General features: G+C 39.2%; 1 protein-coding gene across 2 annotated transcripts in view; it reads left to right on the top strand.

Annotated features, from left to right (window-relative positions):
- FAM174B (family with sequence similarity 174 member B) overlaps positions 1-17184 on the top strand; it is a 33051-nt gene extending 15867 nt beyond the window's left edge. The window contains exons 2-3 of one of the 2 annotated variants that reach the window (XM_020964352.2): positions 3186-3329; positions 16242-17184. In XM_020964352.2, the coding sequence (XP_020820011.1) occupies positions 3186-3329; positions 16242-16245 (148 nt within the window). In that variant the 3' untranslated portion in view covers positions 16246-17184. The remainder of the gene's footprint in view (positions 1-3185; positions 3330-16241) is intronic. The other variant, XM_020964361.2, reaches the window with a different exon arrangement.
- Positions 17185-25488: the final 8304 nt, after the last annotated feature.

The following is a 25488-nucleotide window of genomic DNA, read 5'->3' as shown; positions in this document are numbered from 1 at the left end:
AGTTTGGTGGACCTCTGCTAGCCTGCCTTCCTTTCTCTCCAAAGGCTTATCTCTTCTCTTTCCAAAGAATCGCTCAATGAAACTTTGTGAAATAGGCACACCTCTGAAGAGTTTTGCAGTTTTAATACAATCATATAGTGAATTTTTTGATAACAGTGCTTTTATACAGTGAATAATCACGTTCTAATTTCTGTCTTTATTGACTTAGAGGAATCTGTGATCTCATCAGCGTGGGTACCTTTTCCACCAGTGCATTCTCATCCTATGCAAGTTTCATCCGTGTTTTTCCATGAATCCTTCATTAGGGACTTTTCACCTTTTTCTTGGCTCTTCAGATAGCTTTGAGATACCTTGGTAACATTGGGGTTGCCCAGGTATTGGCTGTTAGTCTTTCTGCCTGAATGACTTGGTCATATGTGCCCAAGATGTGTCTTTCTTTTTTTTCATTTTTCCTTAATAGTATTTTGTTCTTTTTTCCCCCAGAATGTCTTTCTCCTGTCATCTTGTCACTGCCAATATACCTGCCTCACTGTGCAGCTTCTCATTGCTTTTTGGATCACCTGCAATTTTTGTTCTTCCCAGATTGAGTTTTTCCATAACGGGCAGCCATATAACACCGGCAGGCTATCATTGTCATGAAAGAGACGGACTTCTGTGGAAATGAGCAGTTTAGGATCACTGAAAACACTGCTGCATTTTCCATATTCCATCTATGATATTCTTGTCTTCCCCCTCATTTCTAGGCGTAGCTTGTCTTCCTGTCTAAAGACATCCATACTAATGGACTAACTTGGTGTACTGTCCATTCACCAGCATGGCAGTGTCTGGGAGGTAGACATTTTCATTCTTTAGTTTGAATTTTCATATGTGTCTTGCTTAAAAGTGAGTACATAGAACCCATATGTAAAAGCATGACTGGAGGAAAGTGCTAACAAATGAAAAGTACACCATTATTAATCTTATTCCAGTGTGGCAGCATGAATTTACCAGTTATGTGTTCTGTTTTTTGAGTAATTGTTTTAGAGAGATGTTTGAGATAGAGAATGCTGTGTAGCCTTTCTCCATTAGTGACCCACAGCAACCCTTTTCTTTCCCCTAGGTGAAAGTTTATTACAGTAACGCACTGTCATCATAAATCATCTTCATATTGATTATGTGGATTTGTTTAAAGCAAATAGCCTGTCTTGTGTCTTCATTGAACATGGTTTCTAAGAGTATGTGTAGATACACATGCTTGTTTTCTGGTAGTGATTTGTGTAAGAAAAATAGTTTTATACTCATGTATTTGGAGTACATCATAAAGGATCTAGTATGCCTGGCTTGTATTTTGTTTAACAACATTCCCAAACTTCACACTTATGGGATTTTGTTATTACTGCCTTGGGAATATCCTCCTGACTTTCAGCTATAATTGGCCACTTTACTTATGTATTCAAAATTCTGAGCATAACATGGTGTGCCTCAGAGCAATGTGTGAGAAGGGTGCCAAGTCTTGTGAAATTAAAATGTGCTTCTTTGGTTTGAAAGGCGCATAATTTGTAGTGTTCAACACCTGTCTGAATCCTTGACTATTTTAAACTAAATGAACCACCGTCCCTTTTCTTGAAAAGAAAATAGAAGGGGAAAGTCCCATTAGAAAAACAGTTGTGAGCAATCCTATGGTGACTCATCAATAGAGGAGGAAATTCAGCTCTAATGGTCTCAGGTTTTGAAACTTGACTGAGAAGGGTTTGGTTCTATGCCAATACATTTAATATTTTTAGGAATTTGGTGATTCATAATTTTATAAATGGGCAGCTAGGTGGTACAGTGGGTAGAGTGTGGAGCCTGGAGTCAGGAAGACTAATCTTCCTGAGTTCAAATCTGGCTTCAGACACTTACTAGCTATGTGACCCTGGACAAGTCACTTAACCCTGTTTGCCTCAGTTTCCTCATCTGTGAAATGAGCTGGAGAAGGAAATAGTAAACCACTCCAATATCCTTGCCAAGAAAACCCCAAATGGGGTCGTGAAGAATTGGACATACGTGAAAAGCGACTGAACAACAGCAACAAATTTTATGAATGTGAGCACTTGTTTTTATTAAAGTGTCTGCTGAATGCAAGGTACTAGGCTTCTTCTTTGCTTTAGTCTATAGTCTTGGTAAGTTGGTGGGGCCAACAGATTTATCCTCACCCAGTGGGCAACTTTCTGGTGATGAAGCTCTTTGAACTTAGCCACTCAGTGTAATCTTAAGATGATAGGGCCCGTCACTGGGTCCTTTCTCAAAGTCTTACTGATATGGTAGGATGTATGAGGGGTTTTGCTCTATTAGCATAGTCTTAAAGACTCAAAGTCTGTTTTACACCTATGTTTTATACACGTAGAGGCATTAGCATAGGACTTTAATCAAGGAATATTTTAAGAAAAATGCTGTGGTTGAGTATTTTCCCAGCAAAGATAGCCCTCTGCCTTAATTCTCATTTCAGCTTATGTTCTTATAGTATCACAGAGCTGGAAGGAAGCTTAGAGTTCATGTAACCCAATCCTTTTATTTTATTAAGGAGAAACCTGATGCCTATAGAAGTGATGTGACTTATCCAAGGTCACATGGCTGCCTGTGGCAGAGCGAGGAAAAGAACCCTGGTCCAATGCATATTCCGTTACCCCATAATATATCACCATATCTCTTGACAGTTCTTCAGTTGGGCACAATGATGACTCAGAAGCAGAGCAGTAGAGCAAGTGTTCAGACTTTCCACCATATTCTCAATGGTTTGTCAGTGTGCTGTAAAATAACATTTTAGAGGCTCAGATCTCCAAATTTCCTTCTCATTTCCTCTTTCTCTGTAGGGATAACATTTCTTGCTCAACCTTGTTTGGTTAGCAGACTGCCACAGGCCTCCAGTGATTCGGTGCCTTTAATTAGCGCAGCCGTGAGATGTCATGTTGGTGGTGGCCCTTGGGAGGTACAGCGGCTAGGGTGTTAGAAGCAGAAAGATTGCCCTGGAATGGTGTGGTTTATATGAAACAAGGATCCTGAGAATGAGCTCAGTTGCCAGTTCAAGAGAAAGGAATACACTGGGAATTGGTCTTCTGTGTCAGAAAGCTATAATAAGCCTGTTCCCTTTGCAGACTGAGGTGAAGGCCAGGGCAACCTATTTCTTTTCTTTCTCTGTTGTATAAGTATGTTTTTTTCCCTCCTAGGTCTGGAAAGAGAATAAAGAAAACCCGGAAATATGATATAATCACAACTCCAGCAGAGAGAGTAGAAATGACTCCTTTAAATGAAGAAGATGATGATGAGGAAGACTCAACAGTTTTTGATGTCAAATACAGGTATATGTACAGGTACAATATCAGTAGCTCTGGTAAAAGCTTCCTCCTTGGCCTCTAGTGTTTGGGTGATTGTGGTGAACTGTATTTTGTGCTCTGACATGACAGGCCCATGAAAGTAATGTCTAGCAAAACCTATTCTTTCTGTATACTTGTTCTCTCTGTAAGTTCCTGCTTGAAGAATCCCATTTATGAAAGTGTACATATCTGACCTCCTCTTAAAGGAATACTAACAGGATGGAGAGTATACACAACCTCACGTTTTGACCTTTAAACTAACATTCATTCCCCACCTTTTCCACTCCGCTGCTTCCCAAACTGAGAAATGGATAAACTGAGAAATTTGACCTAAGTGAGGAAATTCTAGGCACTGGGTCTAAAATAATCAGCTCCAGCTCTTGTTTCTCATGCATGTGCCCTCGTGTAAGATGATTATATAAATTTGTGCCAGTCAAACAGAATGCACACAAACTGGAATTTCTAGCCTTGCTTTAGTGGGTTCAGAAGTCAGAAGGTAGATTAATGCATAGGAAAGAGTTCATTGCCTTGTCAAGCTTGAAACATGGGGATGCTTCTTCAGTAAATCGGAACAAAATCAGAATGACTTGTTTTTTTCTTTTTTTTATGACTTTGTTTTTTCTAGAACATTTGTACCTTTTAAGCTCTTACCCTCCTGGAATATTTCAGAATAGATAGATTCTTTGAGTTGGGTAGTATCTTAAGAAGTCATCTAAGTCTAGTCTAAAATCTTCCTTTTACAGAAGAGGAAAGTGAGGCACAGAAAGTGTAAGTGACCAAAGTCACACAGTTATTCCATGTTGAAAGCTGGTACTAGACCCAAGGTCTCCTGATTCCCAGGCCAAATAAAACATCTGTGAAATGTGTGCTGTGTATAAGGAAAGCACAGAGCTAGGCCATAGGGACATAAAGACAAAAATGAAAAACTGCCCTCCAGGAGCTTGTATCCTTCTGGATGATATGTTTATGAAGCTAGGCAAGTGCTAGAAAATTTGAGGAAGGAGAGAGTATCAACACATAGGGAAAACAGAAAGTTCTTCCCATAGGAGGTAGAATTTAGGTTGTACCATGGAGGGAGTTAAGAGATAGAAGAGAAGAGGAGGGCAGGCCTGGCATATAGGGTGGTCTGTGCAAATATTTGGAGGCTGGAGATGGAGCATTGAATTCAGGAATAGTAAATAGTTTGTTTTGACTACAGCATAAAATATGTGAAGGGGAGTAATGTAACATGTCTAGAATGATAGGCTTAAGATGAGAACTTTAAATGTCAAGCCCAGGAATCTGTATTTTATCTTTAAGGCAATAGGTGGACACTAAAATTTATCTGAGCAAATCCCAGGCCTCCAAGGTTTCTCATTCACTTTGTGTGGTTCTTGTCTATATTTTCTCATGAATCTCCAAAAGGATCTGCTGGAGGAGATGAAGGTTTTTCTCTTATTATTTTGATATCTTGGGGGCTCCAGTATACCACTGAAGATGGCCATTTTTCATCCTTGTTTGTGACTGTCCCTGCTCACTTTTCTGGTCATATCTGTTTTTAGTAATTCGTTTACAGTATCCTGGAATCCTCAAGAACATGCTACCGCCCTCTTCTAACCATGAAGTATCTTCCTGTTGCCTTTTGGGTTTATTTATAATTTTAAAAAATTCTTCTGAGAGTACGTTGCATCCTTCACAGATACATAGTATCACTAGGAGAAGATTTTGTTGGAGAAATAGCCATGTGTGGCAATGGACAGTTTGGAATGATTGAAAAGAAGTGCCTGATTTCCAAATGCAGTTCAAGACAGTTTCTTACATCTCTTCCTTCTGGCCCTCTTCCTGGATCCTGGAGCCAACACAGTATTCATCTGCCCCAGACTGATAAGCTAATTTGACCTTATGTACCTGCATGGTATACCTGGGCAACATACATTTTTCATCCCCTTTTGTTTTTGCATGTGGATGATTAGATTAATTTTGGAGGGGAGCTTCTCTATCAGCTGTGTTTTAATGGATAGAGACTGTTATGTGGTGAGTTACTGAATAGCATGGAGTTTACTTTTTTATTGCAAGATGGGCATGTTTCAAGTTAGAGCAAAGTCAGAGCAACCTTGTGACTAAATAAGAAAAAAGCAACTCTTTTTTATTTCCTATTTAGTCATAATTCATCCATGGTCCTTGGGCTTCCTCTCAGAAAAAGCTACATTTAATATTAGAGATGTGACTGAATCATGACCTTGTGTCTTGATGGCTTCAGCACATGATATCCCACCAGCCCTTTTGCACAGAGGAAGAAGGGAAGTCATGTTTTCTGCACCAGGACAATAATCTGAGGATTATTGCACTCACAGTTCTTATGATAACACCATGTGACTGATATCCTGCTGTGAGGGTAAAGGCAGGTTTAATTTTCCTGAGGTTTTCCACCAGGTTGGAAATTTGATTAAGAAAGAAGAAACCAGGCAAGCCTGCCTCTGGTTACATCCTCCCTCTTCTCTCTGCCACACCCCCCCTTCTGCCACTCTCCCCCCAAACAGGACATTCTAATCCATGAGATAAAAATCTTTAATTTTTAGGGTCAAATCTGAGGCTATTCCTCCAGAAACACATGTTTCCAACTCTCATTAGCAAAAAAAGCAGGCTGATTAAAAGGTGGATAAACCAGCTTGAGTCACTGTGAAGGAATTAAAATGGTTGCATGTTACAAAAGGTTAAGACCTGAATTTTGAGGGTTTGGTTAGATGGACTATATATGGTTACAGGTACATCGATTTATTTCCTGAGTACAAGTGAGCTGCAGCTCACTTATCCTCACTATGCAACCAGGGCTTATGGTTCTGTAAAACCCTGTAGGCCATTCCTTGGGCATCTCAGGCACTCTAAATTCCAGCCACACTGGCCTGCTCCATGTTTCCTGTGCACAACATTCCACATCTGTCTTCCCGTGGCTTTGTACAGGCTGTCCCTTTGCCTGGAATGCTGTCCCTTCTCACCTCTGCCACTTACCACCCAAGGCTCTCTTCCTCTAAAAGTCTCAGCTCAAATGCCACCTTCTACAAGGAAGAAGGGAAGGACGGAAGGAATGAAAGTAGGAAGAAAGCATTTATTAAAGACCTTCTCTGTGCCTGGCCCTGTGCTGAAGCACTTGAAAAATATTATCTCATTTTATCCTCATAACAACCCTGTAGGGTAGGAGCTATTATTATCCCCATTTTACAGTTGAGGAAACTGAGGCAAGCAAAGGTTAAGTGATTTGCCCAAAGTCACACAACTCAGGTCTTCCTGACTCCAGGCCCAGTGCTCAATCTGTTTTGCTATCTAGCTACAAGAGGCCTTTGTCCCAGCTGTCGGTGCACTTACTGTTCACTAATGACTTGGTATGTATTTTTAAATTACTTACCTGTTTTTAGGTTATTTCTCCCCAGTAGTATGTAAATTCCTTGAAGGCAGGGACTGTTTTGATTTTTTTTTTTCAGCATCCTTAAGCCTATCTAGCATCGTGCCAGGCCCATAGTATTTAATAAATGTTTGTTGAACTGAATCTTCATATCTTGGCTGTGGTGCTCATTTATTTGACAGGGAACATTTGCCATTTTGACAATTGTAGCACAAACTGACGCTCATAGGAGAACAAGTCATCTCTGCTACTTCTTCTGCCACAGCCTCTGGAGACGGAACCCTCCCCTTCCTCCTGGCAAAGAAACTCCTGCTTGTTTAAAAATAAAGTGACTCTTGTGGAGTAATGGGAGGAATGCTGAGGGAGGGGGATGGGCATAGGGTTGGGCACAGTTCTAGAAATACCCACCTTCACATCCTGTTTGTGGATGTCTGTCCATGTGAATGTGATTAGAAGCTGTTGAGTTTTTCACTGGCATGCTAGGCAGTGTGCCTAGCCTCTTGTAGGACTAGGAAATGGCTTTCTTGTACAGTTTTCAGGCTGGAGCTCCCTGAAGTGCAGACTAGGACTGATCTGAAGTAGTCCAATATGCCAGAAATGGGATAAAAAAGACCTAACTAGCTAATCTTGCACCAAGGGGCCAAAGATCAGAGTCTGTCTGGGTGCTTTTATGCTGGTGCTGCACAAATTAAAGTGGGTTGATGTGATGACTGTTTAGTCAGCATCTCCTCTTCTGAGGTCTCATTAATGGACTTACTAGGAAGGCTTCATTTTCGCCCCATGCCCATCCTGACAGCAACCTAAACCATAATAATCTTTTGAGGGTTGGATTGCTGACATTAGTAGCATCATCACTGAGACTAGGGAGGATGGAGATAAATGTGGAAATAGTTTTAAGTTGTTAATTAATGAAGGTTTGAAATAATGACCTCTAGAATCCTAGAAGAGGCATGACAGTGCAGAATGACTGGTAACTTGATAGGAAACTGGAGTGCCCTTTGATGACTAGAAAATGATTTTTTTCCCCAGCTTGATCAGTTGTAATTTCCACATCACTTTGGAAGAGGGCTTGTCAGTCCATCTCAACCTACGCTTCAGCTTAAAATGTATTGGTATTAATACTTATTAAGTATATAATTTTCTAACATTTCATGGGTGCTATTTGATTTTATGTCACATTAATTTCTTAATATGCCCTTTCTGCTCCCCTACCTATCAAACCTTCCTTGTAACAAATTATTTTTTAAAAACCTAAACAAAAAATTTAGCAAAACCAGCCAAGATATCAGTCATGTTTGACATATATGCAACATTGCATACCTATGGTCTCCCTACTTCTTTAATGAAAGGAAAAGAAATATATTTTCTCATCTCTTCTTCAGGGCCATGCTTGGTCATTATAATCATGCAATGTTCAATTGTATTATTATTTCCCTTTACATTGTTTTATTTACTCTATAGAGTGATTTACAGGTTCTGTATACTTCACTCTGCATCCATTCCTATGTCTCCCATGTTTCTCTGAGTAATTCATATGTTTTTTCTTATGACACAATAATATTCCATTGTATTTGTATATCACAATTGGTTTCATCATTCCCCAATCAATACTTTTTTGCCTCACTTTTTGCCCCCACAAAAGGTGCTGCTAATCCTAAAGTAGAAGTAGCACCTGTTTTGTATAGGTTGAGCTAGTCTTGGAAGGGAATGGGCAGGGGGAGCTCTTTGCTTTCTTTTGCCTCTTTAGAGGCCCAGCCTATCGGGAGTTAGTGTCTGAGGTTTTAGTGGGATTCCTATTGACCCACAGGGACATCTTTCCAACCTAGCATTGCTGATTGCCATGGTAACCACAGAGGTTGAGAGAAGTAGTATTTCATCTGCATTAGTATCCTTTTTAACTTTGGGAAATGCATCCTTTTTTTAACTTCATTCTAGTAAAGTCACTTTTATTGCATTTTATGGGCCATGAGTGTCTCATTGCATTGGAAATCTGTGAGTGAATCACTAGACTGGCCTGAATTAGGCCTGTCCTAGAATATAGTGTTAACATAAACTCTTATAGGTTATATTTTATCAACATTTAACTTATTCATAAAGTAAGGCTTATACCCAATCAATAAGTCCATTTTCGCAGTCCTTGGGTAAGCTTTGATTTCTCCTCCTATCTTTACCTAGTTTGATACACAATTTTGAGCACTGACTGCCCTGAGAATTCAGAGACCTCTATTCTAAGCTCAGCATGGTTTTTGACTGTGGACAAGTCACTTAATCTCTGGACTGCAGTTTCCTCATTTGCACAATGAAGAAATGGGGTTGAATTCATTCAGTTTATTCAATAGTTAAAAAAATTTTATATCAACAGTTTATGTTTTTACATCATCTTAATTTCAAAATTTATCTCTCCCTACTCCTTTTGTTTTCAGAGAACTATTCTTTGTAACGAAGGAGGAAAAAAGAAAAGAAAAAAAAACCAGTCAAGTAAAACTAACCCTCAAGTCAACCAAGTCTGGCAGTATATGTCACAGTGCATAAATATAGTGGTCCTCCACCTCTGTAGAGGGGTGGATTTTCTTGTCTTTTCTTTGAGGCCAAACTTAGTCATAATAATTACACGGTCTTCTGTTGTGTTGTTCCCCTTTACATTGTTATTGTCATTGAGCATATCATTTTCTCAGTTATGCTTATTTTGTCTGCATCAGACTTGCTGGCAACTCTCAGAATTCTTCATATTTATTTTTTCTAACAGCACAGCAATATTGTATCACATTCAGCTACCTTTTGTTTAGCCATTCCCCCCATTCTATGGGCCTCAATTTTGTTTCAGTTGTTTTCTACTGCACAAAGTGCTATGAATATTTTAGTGTGTATTGGACCTTTCTTTCCAACACACATTTGATACTTACCTTGTATAAAGCCCCCAGCTAGTAGAGTAGGAATACAAAAAGACAAAAATAAAAGGCAATGTAGAGCTTTCTGCCTTCAGGGAACTTCTGTTCCACACATTAAACAGTTAAGCAAACACAAAATAAATTATCACAAGGATGAGGATACTGTCTATGGGGAATAGGAAGGGCTTCATTTAGTAGGTGGCACCTGAAGTAAACCAAGGATTCTAAAAGGCAGAGAAGAGAGTGAATTCCAAACAGCCCCTTAGCCTCTTCCAAGGCCCAAAGGAAGGAAATGGAATGGAATCTAAGGGGTTACCCAAGTTTGTTCCTTGCTTGCTCTGAAATTCTATCATTCTCTCAACTTCTCTCTTGTAAAGTTTTATCAGAAGTAGCTGTGCCTGAAAATTACTGTATTAATCACCTACATCTGTTTGAACCTCTAAATTTACATGTAGCATTGAAATGTTTGGCAGCGTACTCACAGCAGAATATAGATTTTGTTTCTTTTTTTAAAATTTGAGTTTTATTTATTTGTTTTTAGTTTTCAATATTCACTTGTACAAGATTTTAAGTTCTAAATTTTCTCCCTTTCCCTCTGCTCCCCCTTCCTCAAGAAGGTGTGCAATCTGATATAGACTATACATGTACAATCATATTAAACATATACCTACATTAGTCATGTTGTAAAGAAGAATTAGAACTAAAGGGAAAAACTATGAGAAAGAAGAAACAAAAAAAAGTGAAAATAGTATGCTTCAATCTGCATTTAGATTCCGTAATTCTTTCTCTGGATGTGGATAGTATTTATATCATGAGCCTTTCGGAATTGTCTTAGATCCTTGTATTGCTGAGAAGAGTTAAGTCTATCAAAGTTAGTAATCAAACAATGTTGCTGTTACTGTGTGCAGTATTCTCTTGGTTCTGCTCACTTCACTCAGCATCAGTTCATGTAAGTCTTTCCAGGTTTTTCTGAAGTCTGCCTGCTCTTCATTTCTTATGGAACAATAGTATTCCATTACCACAACTTCATCTCCTTAATTTCCAATTTTTGGCCTAGGTTTTGTTTCTTGGGAGGAAAAAGTAGTGAAATGCTCATTCTTTCCCCCTTTGAATATTTTGAACCTGCTTGTTGGACGTGGCATAGAAGGGATTCTTTTCCTCTGTGGATTGGACTAGAGGGTCTAAAGGTCTCTTTGAACTCTCAGGTTCTGGGATTTTGAATCTATTACTTAAAGCTATGAAGTTAAAGGGGGGCAGGAGCCCCAGGTTCTAGTCAGTGTTTCGCACTAACTGGGGGACGTTAGACAAATTGCTTTATTCCTTTGGCCCTCGGTTGTTTGATCTGTTTGCGGGCTGTCTTTCCCATTAGATTGTAATCCTTAGGACAGGGACTGTCTTTTATAGCTTTTTGTATCTCTGTTACTTAGTGTGGCACATAGTTGGTGCTCAATAAATGCTTATTGGCTGATTGATCTATAAAAATCGGGTTAAGTTAGGTGATTTCTAAGGTTCCTTCAGGTTCTCAACTGCTCCAAGTCTATGGGAAGACAGATTTCCTGTTGAGGAGCTTGGGAATGTTGAGGCAAGACCTCTTATTCTTCTGTGGGTTTTATTTTCCTGCAATTGGATTGGTCTGATTTCACATGTGTAGTCTTAAGATCTAAAGGTGGAAGGAGTCTTAGAAATCATCTAGTCCAACTCCCTCATTTCACAGATAAGGAAACTGAGGCCCAGAGAGGATGATATGCCCAAAGTCACTTGAATTCAGGTCTTGTGACTCCTATGTTCAGTATTCTTTTTACTGCACTGCTGTGATTGTTATCGCCATATTCCTTCAGTTTTCAACAATGGGTCTCCCCTACTATCTGCTTTTATTCTTCCTTCTCCCAAGCTGTTGAGCACTTCTGGAGGAGTCAGGAAACCTTTGAACCTGGGTCCTCTATCTGTTTATATTATTTAACCTCAACTGTGCCTTCACCTCTGTACACCGATCTTAGTCATTTCTGCTTGACTCACTACCACATTCTTCACTAAGGCTGATAAACCTTATGCACCCAACTTCACTCCTACCCTATCCTTTTATTCTCTCAGCATTTGACTTCACCTGTTACTTTACTGAGATGATAGCTCTGTTTCACGAACTCCCCTCATATCATATGCCTCTGCCCGCTATAGTTTTCCCTGCTGTCCACAAACATGTCTAATCTCCCCTGTCCTTAAAAACAAAAAACCTTCCCTTGACTGTCATACCCTCAAGCTCTATCTCTCTTCTCATTTTCATTCTTCACTCCTAGAAAGAACAATCTATACTTGCTGCCTCTACTTTCTTATTCTCTGTTCACTTCCCAGAAGGTCTTTGCAGTCTGCCTTCTGATTGCATCATTTTGTTGGAATGATTTTTAAAAGGTCACCAGTGGCCTCTTACTTGCTAAATCTAATGACCTTTTCTCAATCCTCATATTTCTCCTCCATCCTTATGTTTTTCTCCAACATTCTATGTGGTTGTCCAGCCTCTTCTCTTGCATGCTTTCTCCTCATTGGCTTCTGTAATGCTGCTCTCTTGTGGTTCTCCTTCTTGTCTGACCACTCCTTCTTGGTCTGTTCCTTTCCCACTAAACGCGGGTTTCCCTCAGTTTCTGTTGTTCTCTTCTTTCTCTACATTCTTACCCTTGGCAACCTTATATACACTCATGGTTCAGTTTTCACATCTTTATAGATCCATAAGTCCAGGCCTAAAGTGTTTATATCCATGTAGATCTATCTCTCTGAACTATCTATGTGACTTTCCCCTGAAATGCACTGCTTTGGATGTCCTACTAGCACCTCCAAGTCGCTTTGTCTGCAGCTGAACGCATTATTTCTTTCCTCCTAACCCCATCCTTCCCTCCCTTGAAACCTCACTTTTCAGTTGATGAGACTCAGTTCTCCCAATCACCTCAGCTTGAAACCTTCTTCAGTTGGTTCCTCTCCCTTGAACCTCATAATCAAGTCAAATTCAGGCAATTTTAGTTTTCCTCTCACATACTTCCTCTTCTGTCCGCTCACACAGCCCCGACCCTGTTCAGGGCCTCATTGATTCTTTTCCATAACAGCCTTGTAACTAGTGGCCCTGTCTTTTTCTTATCTCTGCTTTCTCCGTTCTATTCTTCATGTTGTTGTTGTAGTTGTTCAATTGTCTTCAGTCATGTCCAACTCTTTGTAATCTCACTTGGGGTTTTCTTGGCAAAGATACTGAAGTTGTTTGCTATTTCCTTCTCTAGGAAACTGAGGCAAATAGAGTTAAGTGACTTGCCCAGGGTCACACAGCTAGTAAGTGTCTGAGGCCAGGTATGAACTCAGGAAGATGGGTCTTCTTGATTCCAGGCCTGGCATTCTATCCACCGCACCACCCTAGCTGCCCATCTTTCAAGCAGCTGCCCAAATAATCTTCATATGCAGGTCTAACCATGTCATTTCCTTGCACAAAAACTTTCAGTGGCTCCCTGTTGCCTGTAGGATAAAATACAAACTTCTTAGTTAGGCATTTAAGGCTTATTCACAATCTAACTCCAACCTTCCTTTTCAGCCTTATTTTTTACATTCCTTCTATTTCTGTTCTATATCTAGCCAGACTAGATTACCAGCTGCTCCCTGACCTTGACGTGCCATCTTTTTCCTCCCTGTATTTACGCAGACTATTCCTTGTGTCCAGAAGACACTTCTTCCTCAGTTGCCTTCTTTTGTTTCTAGGCTCAGTTTAGTAGATGTCTCCACCCTAATCTCTCTCTTCTGTCCCTCTTTGCCCAAGAAGAAAACATTCTCTTCCTCTTAAAATTTTTCTAAAGCACTTTGTTTGCATCTCTCCTTTGCCCCATCATGCCCTATCATGTATGTGTATGAGTTTATGTATGTATATATTTATATTTATTTACATATTTAATTCTATTGATATTCATTCAGACATTTATTTGTATTTGTTTATACTTATAAATTTATATATTACATACATGTATACACACATAATAATATATACACGTAATATATATGAGCTATGCTTTTATATTATGTTTATATATGTACACACATAAAACATATATTCATATATGTACACATATATAAAATATGCTTGTATATGTGTATATATGCATATATGTGTTATATTCGCCATACTAGAAGTTGAATTCTGAGGATGGGGCATATTCTTTTTAAATCCTTGTGTACCCATCACCTAGCACAGTGGCTTGCACGTAGATGCTTTAATTCAATTCAACATCGAAGAGAGTTTGTGTGAGGTGGAGAGGCTGTGTGTATGTGTGCATGCATATGTGTGCATTTGTGTGTATGTGAGTAGGGGACAGTTGGGGGAGAATGTGAGGGGGGAAGAGTATTATGGGATGGGGAAAGAGTGTGTGGGGAGTTGAGAAGGAGAGAGAGAGCGCGAGCGAGCGCGCGCACACAGAGAGGTTCAGAACAGCTTGAGCACCAAGAGTGAGCACTGTGGAAGCCTCCACATGAAGCAGTTTTAGATCTGGGAAGCAGTAAATTTGAATACCTACTGGCGGATTTTCTAATGCATCAGTAGTTAAGCATTTTATTTGTACAACTATTTCTTTTTTTTCTTAACTTTTTTTTTATTGATATCATTTGTTTTTACATCACCTTTATTTCCAAATATATCTGTCCTCCTGTCCTCCCCATCAAGCCATTCTTTGTTGCGAAGATAAAAAAAGAGGATCAAGCAATTCGGAAAAACCACCCGGTGCATTAATTGAGGCTGACAGCGTGTGGAATATTCCATCCCCATGGTTGTAGTCCCCCTCCACTCCACCCAGCCTTTGCAAAGAAGGGAGGGAGGTGCATTCTTCTCCACTGTTGAGGCCAAGCTTGATGAGGATAATTACATTGCATTCAGTTTCCACTTGATGCTTTTTCCATTTTCGTTGTTAGAGTCATTTGCACAACTACTTTGGATTGTTACCAGTCCTTTTCAGATTCACTAGGCACCATTCTATTGTGGGCATTCATATGAATATGTATGTTTAAATATAGCTTAACATACTAGATTCATGCCAACTATAAATTTCTTGACTCAGTATTTGGGAGAAGAATCCTATGTTTCTAATTAATCAGTCAACAAGTATTTTTAAGTGTTTCCTATGTCACGCGCTGGGTTAGGTGCTAGGGATATAGATACAAAAAGTGAAACAATTCCTGCTTGCAAGAACCTTATATTCCAGTGGGGAAGATAGCAATTACATATAAAAATTATATAGCATAAATATAAAGTTAATAAATACAAATATATGTATAGTAGTTAAATACAAGGTAGTTTGGGAGAGAGGTCACTCAAAGTTGAGGGATCAGGAAAGGCTTCATATAATTTATGGACTTCAGTTTAAAGGAAGAAAGGGACTCTGAGGTGGAGGTAAGCAGGGAATACATTTCAAGAGTGAGGAGACCACTGAAAAGGCACAAGAATAGGAGATGGGGTGTCTTGAGTGAGTATGGAGAGAGCAACAGTTTGGTTTTATAGTAGAGTTCAGAAAGGGGAGTAAATGTCCAGTGATGATGGAAAGTTAGGTTGGGGCCAGGTTGTGTAGGTATTTCAAATCTAAACAGAAGAGTTTCCATTTTATCCTAGTGGCATTAGAAAGTCACTGGATTGATTGAGTAGAGAAGTCACATGGTCAGATCTATATTTAAAGAAAATTACTTTGTGTGTAAGATAGATTGGAGTGATAGGAGACTTGAAGCAGGAAGACTACTTTGGAGGCTGTTGCAGTAATCTAGGCCAGAGGTGATGAGTACCTGATAGTGGGTAGCAGCATGAGGTGAGATGGGGTAGGATGTAAGAGTCATGGGGAAGGTCGAAATGGCATGATTTGGCAACTGAGGGGCTCTGGTGGGGCAAAGAAGAGTGAGGAGTAGAGGATAAAGCTGAGATTATGAATCTCAGATCCTTCAAGGATGATGGTGCCTTCCACAGCAGTAGGGACGTTTAGGAGAGGGGAAGGTTTAGGGGGAAAGGTGACGAGTTCAGTTTCAACTTGTTGAGTTTAAGACACCTACTTTAAAATGTCAAATAAATTATTGGTAGTGCAAGATTTATGTTGGGGGCAGAGACCCTAAAGACAGATATGTCATTAAAATAGTTTGAATGTTGAAATGTTAAATAAATAATTGGCAGTGCAGGGTCTGTGTTCAGGGGAGAGACCCTAAGGATAGATAGGTGATTAAAATAGATGATGTTTAAACATTTTCAATATGACTGATATTTCCTGTACATGAACTTCTTTGCCTTTTGCCTTTGTTTTGGGATTGTGAGTGGGAAACACAGTTGCTGACTGAAGGATATCTCCCAGTGTCTCATCATAAAACTAAACTTGACCAGATTGAGGGGAACAGCTATTAGTAGGATCAATGGAGTTCTCATTTCCATTGTATTTTTTGGTGTTTCTTTCCACAATTTGTAACTGCCAGCATCATCATATCATGACAGAGGTAACCTGCAAAGAAACAAGCACCAAAGAATGAATACCAGAAGCAGAAGCATTTAGATTTACTTCCTTCTTTGATCTCCCTTAAATGAATACATGAATGGAATTAATGAAAATATTACTGGAAGGTTCTAATTCTCATTCTTTCCTTGTTTTTTCCTACTAGGTAAAAACTACTTTTCTGGAGTTGAGGCACACCATGGAAAATCAGTCAGCTATTGAAAGCCCTGCTGGACCCTGAAGTGTGAAAGGGAGGATGGAAGTCATCGTCTCTGAAGCATTGATACCAAAACAAATATTCCCTCTGACTCCAGAAACTTATTTATAAACTGTTCAGCAGCAGGCGGGCCTGTGTTGAACTTCTGTGTCAAAATGTCAGAATTAAGCTCTTCATTTACAAACCACTACCTTAGGTTAACCTGTGTCACTCCTTTGAATGTCTCTTTCAAATGCCACCAGGCTCCAGTTCTCTCTTCTTGAAGAGGTTCTTTGATAAGGGGGGAAGGGTAGAAACTCTTTTTTATTTTTCTCCTTTTAAAGCAGATTTCTGCAAGATGAGAATATTAAAAAATAATATCCAGACCCCAAGTATTAAAAAGCCAGAAGAAAATTCATTTCTACGATTTAGAATTAGATGCTTTTTCTTGTTTGGCTCTTGAGTCTTGAGATTTGAGGTTATACCAACCTCTTGGCTGCTTTAAATTCCAGCCACTTGCCTTAATCTTTTGGTGAGTGTGTTTCATGGAAAAGCAGATTTCAACAATGGTGGCTAGTGGCTCTATGCTAAACCAGCCTTGCTAGGATTGTGTGTTTATATGTGACAGACTTATTGGTGAAGAAAATTGTGATGGCTTGCTACTGATTTCGACAATTGCACTAGCCCCTACTGAATCATGCTATTCCTCATGCTCCAGTGGAGCAAATTGGTGTCTGAAATGAAGTAGTTTTTGTTAGGCTTATTATTTTTTTTTTTAAAGAGTGTGAGTTCAACAGAATTAGGCATGGCTGGTTTGAAAAGAATTGTGGATTTCAGGAAAAAATATATTTTTATGATTTTTCCTCCTCTGCTGGGAAAATAAAACGCCAGGCAGCTTTTCATTTGTGTAAAAGTTTGTGCCATTTTTCTTCTAATTTTGCCACAGCTATGTGTGTGTGTGTGTGTGTGTGTGTGTATGTGTTTGTGTGTCTGTTTTTCAGTTGCCTAAATTTAACTGAATGGCAGTTTGGACTGCTGAAAACAGAGTTTGGTCAGTGACTGTATCAGAAGTAAATTCAGAACTGGAGAGAGAACATTTTTTCATCAAACTGGAAATATCTCTGTCACTTTGGGCTGATGTATCTCCTTTTGCTATAAAGCACACATCTATGTAGAAGTGAGGGATATATTTTTGTTTCCTCTTATGCTTCAGGAATAATGAGTTTAGGCAATAAGTATTTCTCTTTCGAAATTAGATTTGCATCATTCCCAAGGATTGCTGAGCTCATAACTTTAGAAGTATGCGCATCTGTTGATTGCCAGTCACCCAGAAGTGACTGAATTTGCCTCTGCTTGAACATTGCACTAAAGTCTGTTAGTGGTACCTTTTGGGACCCAGGGAATTCAATCTGACTTGAAACAGTTTTTCCTCTCCTCTCCTTCTTCTCCTCTTCCTCTCCTCCTCTCCTTCTCTCCTCTTTGTTTGCTCTACTTTGTCTTTCTGGACCTTCTCGACCCATTTCTCTTTATACACTTTGCAGTTGATTGGAGGAAGTCTATACCAATAAATATTTCTCTTACAGCTCCCTGGGAAGGTCTCTTAGCAGTTCCTGAAGCTTCCAGCATTCTGGAACCCTTGGGACATCCATTAACCTTTTTAATACCCTGTTTGCTGGTACCACAAATAACTTGTGCAGAGAGGGTGCTTTGAATATAGCAGGCCATGAAGATTCCCTCTCTAAGAATACCTCTTTGTACTGCCATAGCATTTTGAATCAAACCAAGAAAGGCTTTGTAGCTATTGAAACCAACATACAGTGCCTCCTGGACCTTTGCCCTGTGCATCGACTCCATATGTTGACCTTTTTTCTTTTTTCCCCCTTTTTTGTCATCTGCCAAAGGGGGTGGGAATAGGAGCAGAGAAGGATGTGGTTACTCCATATCTCTTGAAAATGTACTCTCAGCCAGAGTGGTGACTATAAATGACACCTTCCTATTTACCATCTGCTCTTTCTATACCTTTTAACTGGAACTGTGCTGATACACTGGCTTTTAAAAATATTCCCTTTCCTCCCTCCCCCCATTCCATTTGCAAGATGGCCAAAAAACTGGATTTTCTCTCCTTTATGAATTGGTTGTCAGAATTATATTCCTGGAATCATTAGTGATATCTGAAGCTGGTCACTATGAATGACCCTTTAAATTCTTAGTAGAAGTTTTAAACTATAGGCATTTAGGTGACTCTTTGGCTGAAACAAATGATTTTTGCTAGTGATGCTTTTTGAAACAGAACATGGTACCTTTTTCTCTTAGGGAAACAACAGATCCCCTTTAAGACTTATTTATTTCAAAGCTTTATCAGCATCAAGTTCATTGGATGGTTCTACAAACCTGGTGAATTACAAAAAAAAAAATTAAACATAAAATGATGATGGGGAAAAGTTTGTTTTTATTTTTATTTCCACATGGGCCTGGTGGACAAATCTTTAGAAACTTCCTCTCCTGATGTTTAATGATGAAAGCCCATTTTCACGATGGACAGTTTCTTGGGAATGTCTTTGCGTTTCTCTAAAGATTATGGACCAGCTGTGTCAGGTCTCTCACCTTTGACCTGAATTAAACTTTCTGATATTGTCGTTGCTCATCATTTCATATGTATGTATGTATGACGAAGATGAGCTTAATGGAAGGAGTTCGCAGCTCCATTTTAACTAGAGATTAAATAACCAGAAATAAGAGGTGTCTAGTTCTTTTTCTAGAAGCTCCATTTTTTAAAATGGCATTCTGAACAATAGCGAGAGCTTAAAAGCAGCTCTTTTCTGAACTTCAGAAACTGTGCTTAACCTGCACCCACTAGGCCAGGGGCATTTTCTTCTCTAAGAAGTCTGTCTTACACTGGTCTATATGTACATCCATGGAGAAGCTCAAGAAGAGGAAAAAAAGCTTGTTCTGCAGGCAGCCTTCTTTATTGATCGACTGAGCCACAGATAGAAAATGACTTTTTCTGATTCCCCTACTTGCATTTCACTTGGATAATGAATTAGGAATTGGGAAAGTGTCCTTCAGCATACATCTTTCCAATAAAGGAGATAACTTTTTTTTTATTCCTCACTATACTATGTAAAGCCCAAGTGGAAGGCAGAAAAGATAATGACTCAACACTTATCACCCCTTCCTTCTAAGTGGAGAGCATATTGAAAAGGTGATGTTAGTATTGATTATTCTATAACTTACTGTTGAGGAGGAGGAAGACATTGTAAGAATGTTTAAAAATGACAGCCTTCAATTTTTAACCCTAAAAGACTCTTGGAAAAAGCCTTGAGTTTTATTTGCTAATCCTTCTTTGATAAGATACCTATCTTCTGGACAAAACTTTTCACAAGACAAAGGTCAGACTGGCTGGTTGGAGGAAGGGTGGCTCCTGGTAGCATTAATGTCAACATTTGCCTAAAAAAAAAGGTTACTGTGCTGCATTGTCACCCAAAGACTCTTTATTATGGAGACTTGAATATTTCTACTGGATGGACAATGGCTCCAAGCCCTGGGCTTTATACAGCAGAACCAAGAAATTTAAGCCATCTTGAAAGTACTTTCCCGGAGGATTAAAAAAAAAAAGTCTTATGTGGTGTTTAGGTCACTAGTTGATAATTGCTGACAAATTTGGAGGAATCTTTTCCTGGTACAATTTAACTGCTTGAATCAGTTGAATCTGTGCTTTTGGGGAAAAAAACCCCAACAACGCCTGGGGGCGTGTGGAAGATGCCCGAGTACCATGAGCTGGTTACTAGAATGAAGGCTCTCACTTTGTTACCAGTGACTCCTTCAGCGACGTGGGTCTAGTTACCGCTTGGGCTGTGTGTTTCTACTTCATGCTGTGTTGATAAAAGAAAAATTCTTAGTTTTTATTGAGCAGAGAATATAGAGTTTATGAGCATTTGATGTAAACTCAGTAATATATAGGATTTTTTTTTAAATGGAGGCTCTAAGTTGCATTATCTTTTGGAAATGATTGAAAATGAATAGACTTGGTCCTTTTGAATGATTTGTCTTTTACCACTACGTGGATGTAAAGTATTTTGTATTGCAGAGTACTGGTATGGATATACTTTTAAAAGTGTCTCAATATTTGCTGCTATATTTTGTGTACTTTGTCTTTTGCCTGCTTCCACAGTTGGTTTATGGAAACAGGTCTCTCCACCTTGCTCCACCCCCCATTTTAAAAATTTTCTGTGAATAGAGAGCAAATCAATAGGTGGCACACACCATGATGTGGCTTTCCAGGTAGACCTGGGTCACTTCTTAACTCCATTATTTTAAATCTTACTAGTTGATTTAATGAGACTGGAGGGAAAATTGCTTTTTTTTTTTTAAGGCTGCCTGCTTTAAGATGGGATTCTAGCATTCTTGTATAATTCTGCTGGGATATCCTAAAGTTAATAGAGAAGAGTCATATAAAGGCCCATTCTTAAGAACCTTCTTATCCTTGAAGGAAATCTATAGGTCATTTTAGTTTTTTTGGGTTGGGGGAAAGTAGGGGATAGGGAATCCTCAGAATGGCTGTCACTTAAAGCCCTTTGTAAGAACTGAGGCATGCTTTGGTCTTCAGGTTTGAAAGAATAATCATTTTCTTGTCTTGTTTGCTTTGTGTGTTTCCTGAAAGTATTTTTCAAAAAAGACTGATAATGACTAATAAGCAGCTCATACTGGGGTGCCACCCTATCATGATACATAATATTATGACTAGATCATTCTTTAGAATTAGACTAGGGTTTTGGAGGGGGCCATTATTTCTCTCCTTTTTGTCTTATAGATGTCAAAATTTGTTTTGCCACAACCTTTGCTCTGATTCTATCATTGTTTCTTTTGTAATAATCCTGTTTTGTATGATTCAAGATATTGAGAATATTGTTCATATAACTTGTTTTGACAAAAGTCTCTGTTTTGTGGTGTCTCTTTCCTCACCTTGCACTAAAGATTTCCCAAAGGATTTGGTAAAGCTTCAGGGTGGTTATCTCCCCTCACTAAAGCAGGAAACCCTATCTATGAGACAAGGCTTGGAAACCTCCTAGAATAAAAATGGAAGAAGAATGGAGATAAATAAGTATACCATGAAATAACTAATGGAATGGAATAATAGCATTTTTGCTCAAGAACTGCACTTAGGGATGTATTATGCTGCTTCGGGCATCTTATTACAAGTAACTACAGGAGACCTTCTGTAGTCTCAGATTCATCATTCACCATTCATTGTGCCAGCCAGCCCACTCTCCTCCCTAACAATGATCAGTTTACTGCTGAGCTTGGGAGCCTGGCCCCTTTAAAAACATATGTGTGTGTGTGTGTGTGTGTGTGTGTGTGTGTGTGTGTGTGTGTGTGTGTGTGTGTGTTTAAATTGGGGGAGGGTTGACAGACTAGCTGATTACCATTAACCTTGGTAATTCCATATATTAACCTGTGGTGGACTAGATTCGTGGGGAGGTGGTGGCTGCCTTGCTTAGGTAATAAGCACCCAGAGTCCCTTAGCTCAAAAACACCCCATGCATTTTACCACTAGAAATTCTTTTCAGGTAATTAGCCTTTTGGGAATACAAGTACTTCCTGGGAGGGGTCAAGTCCAGTGATTATTCAATTCTTGGTATCCACAGCTTTAATCAGGAAAGACTAGAAAAATGAATGGGAGTTTTGATTTGGGAGAGGGAGTGGAGGAAATATTTGTTAGGATAAGTGAGATTCTCGTTAACTTTTCTCTCTCCAACCACCGTGACTCCTAACACCACACATAACACCTCCACTGCACTAACAGCTCACATTTATATGTTGTTTTTTAATGTACGTTCTCCCCAATCTTCACAACCCTAAGAGATCTGTGCTCTTTTATACATTTTACAGATGAAGTGACTGAGGCTAAAAGGTTAAGTGACTTGCCATAGGCCACAAGGATTGGAACCCAGGTTTTGACTCCAAGTCCAGAGCTGCTCCTCCAGGTTGGCTCTGTCTTTATTGTGGGCAATCCTAGATCCCAGAACCCACATGTGTTTGAGTTAGATCCTCAGTACAAAACAGAAGGGGTCCATTTCTAGTCAGACATTAAGGAAATTTTAACTCGGCTCCTTTGTTTGCATTGTAAAAATGTATTTAATTGCCCTTGGGGAAATGGTGCTAGATGCGATCTCTAGAAGTAGCTGACAGCTGGGTGAGGCTGACCCTAAGGTTTATTGCCCCCAAACTGTGACATTGGTATTTTCAAATGTTTGCCTGAAACTGGGTTTAAGCTAAAGAATTTCTCAGATGCTTAGCTCATGTGGTTTCCATATTACCTTGGCATGAACTTGGTATTTCCCCTTCCCTGTTGTGCCAAGCAATTAGGACTGGAGTATCTTCCTTTCTGACCCCTTCCTCCTCCAACCCCTGCCAGGGAGCTCAATGATAGTCCGGCAAATAATTGAGCACTGCACACAAAAGACAGCTGTTGTCCATCTGGTGCTTTTAAATTTCAACTGTTAACTAAATGAATTTCAATTCTTTGCTGATGATAAACCTACCAAAAATACCCCTGAGCTTCTCCCAGCAACTGCTGGGGGTCAGACTGTTCAGTTTCTTGGTTTGATTCGTACACAAGAATGGAGCCTCCAGTAAAACTTTTCTATGCATTAGCTGCTAGGGAACATTGACTGGTGATTGAGAAAAACAACTGACTAACAAGTTATTCAACTACCTGTCTTTCTGGTCCTTTGCCTTTCCTTAGTTTTTGGCTTATGGGCTAGAATCGGGGTACTCTTGAACCCCAGCCTTACTATTTCCCAAATTAAGCCATTCTGCTACTTATCACTGACTGGTTCACAAAGGAGCCTAAATATGTCATTAGTAATAAATGACATTTATATAGTGCCTTAAAGTTTGCTAAGTGTTTTACATTGATTATACTTGAATCTTAAAATAATTTCGTGAGGCAGGTATTTCGTGTGGTATCACCATGTTACTGAAGAAGCTGCTGAGGCGTAGATTAAAGTGACCTGCCCATTGCTAAGTGGTTAGTAGATGTCAAAGGTGGAATTTAAAACTAGGCTTTTCTAATTTAGGGTCTAAGACTTTAGCCACTGGACTTCTTATGGTGGTCTTCCTTCACTTTTCTCTTTCTTGAATGTGGCTTTCTGTACATGTATACTTGTGTTTTTGTTTATTTTTTTGAGACTGGGTGTCCCTGTGTCACCCATGCTGGAAGTACAGCAGCAATTCAGGGGCTCATGTCACTGCTGATGGTTGTGGAAACTTTGACCTTCCCTGTTTTCCAATTTAGGCGACCTTCTGCCCGTCCCCTACCCCCCTGTCATTGGTCTCAGACTTAATGCAGACATCTCAAAGCCCTTAGCCGTAGTCCACTTCAAAACTCTCCAGTTTGAACAACCTACCGGCCTTAGCTTCTTCAGAGTCAGGGGCTGCTGAAATGTGCCACCATGTGCAGCACATGCACCTGTTTTTAAAGGAGACATAGCCTAGTGATGAGATTGTCAGATGTGCAGTAGTCATCATATCCCAGCGTAGTTATTTAGAATTATAGATCTAGGGCTGAGAGACTTTGGAGACCTATGAAATCAAAACCCTTCATTTTGCAGATGAGGAAAATGAGGCTCAGGGAGATTGACTTGCTTAAAGTCAGATAGCTTCAGAGGCAACCTTAGTTTTTATATCAAGTTGGTATGATTACATTCTTCCACCTCATGGGGGCAGAAAAAGGATTAATGAGCTAAGATCTTTCAGACTCCACTCTCCTGCCCCCTCCCCTCATGCATCTTTCATAGCTGCTGCCAAAATAATCTTCCTTATGCATAATTCTTGTCATATCCTCTTCTCAAAGATCTTTAGTGATCCTTATTGTTTAATGGGTTAATTTCAAATGTCTTTGCCTAATATTCATGCCCATCCACAATTTGACACTACCCTATCTTTCTAGGCTTGTCTTTAAAAAATTAATGATAAATTTAGTTTTTTACATCACCTTAATTTCTTAGTATACCCCTTCCCATTCCCCTACGCAGTGAGCCATTCCCTGTAACAAAGATTAAAAAAAGAAAGGGGGGAGAAACAATTTAGCAAAATCAACCAAGCCATCAACCATGCCTCAGAGAGTGTGCACTCTGCTGTATCCCATGTTGTAACCTCTGGAAAAAAGGGAAGGAGAAACATTTTCTCAACTTTTCTCTGAGCTGAGCTTCAGCTTTATGTCTTATTATACTCCTTTGTATACTATATGTTCTGGTCAAAGCCTCAGTCACTGAACCTTCCTATGATTTCTGCCTCTTTACCTTCTTCCTCTTACTCCTTGTATTTGGAATACCTTCCTTTCTTTTTGCCAATTAATTCTTGAACCTCATTTAAAGCACAGCCTGAATACTTTCCCTTCCTGGAGCCTCCTCAGACTCACTGGTTAGTAACAATCTTCCATCTCAGATTTCACATACTTGTTTTACACATCTCTATAATATACTTATATAATATTGTATCAATTGGTTATCTGCATTTGAATTTTATCCCTCCTTCTAGGCTAATAAGTTCCGTGTCTTATCTGCGCTTTGTCTAGTTCTTTAATGCCAACTACAGTGTTCTTTACAGAGTAGACATTTAAATATTTTTTGAATGTTGATATAAACAAAATAATTGACCTTAATCTTCATGTAATAAAGTGAATGACCAAAGCAGGGAAAGACAATTAGCAAATTCATGACCAGTTGTTGCTTTGGCTAAGATGTTGTCATGTAGGTATCCATTAATAGTAAGTGGTGCTGAATTATAAAAGTATATTTGCATTTCTTAAGTCTTTTATTTCCTGCTGGAAAGCTTAGTTCAGTTCAAGCTTCACATCTCTGTTTGATGCTTTAAGGGTTTATTTAAACGAGCACTTCAAGCTAGAGCCCTAATATAATACAGTGATCCTGGTGTGTCAAAACAGAATGATGTATGACCACAGTTTTTTTCTCAGCTAAAGATTATCATTGTTCAACATTTTGTTAGGCAGTGAAAGATACCTAAGGATAAATGAGATTGTCCCTGCCTCAGGCATATTATACATACACAATACGTATCTTGCATGTATGATATAACTTAAAATCAACGTGACATTTGCATATGAGAGGTACAACTAAAGTTCTATGAAAGTTTGAAAGGGATTAGTGCTGGCTGGGAAATAGGGAAAAGCTTCACAGAGGAGATGACATTTTAC

Source organism: Phascolarctos cinereus, unplaced genomic scaffold (assembly GCF_003287225.1).
Source record: "Phascolarctos cinereus isolate Bilbo 61053 unplaced genomic scaffold, phaCin_HiC Scaffold_3;HRSCAF=262, whole genome shotgun sequence".
Lineage (NCBI taxonomy): Eukaryota > Metazoa > Chordata > Mammalia > Diprotodontia > Phascolarctidae > Phascolarctos > Phascolarctos cinereus.
The sequence above is the reverse complement of the archived record's forward strand: the minus strand, read 5'-3'. Positions and strand labels throughout refer to the sequence as shown.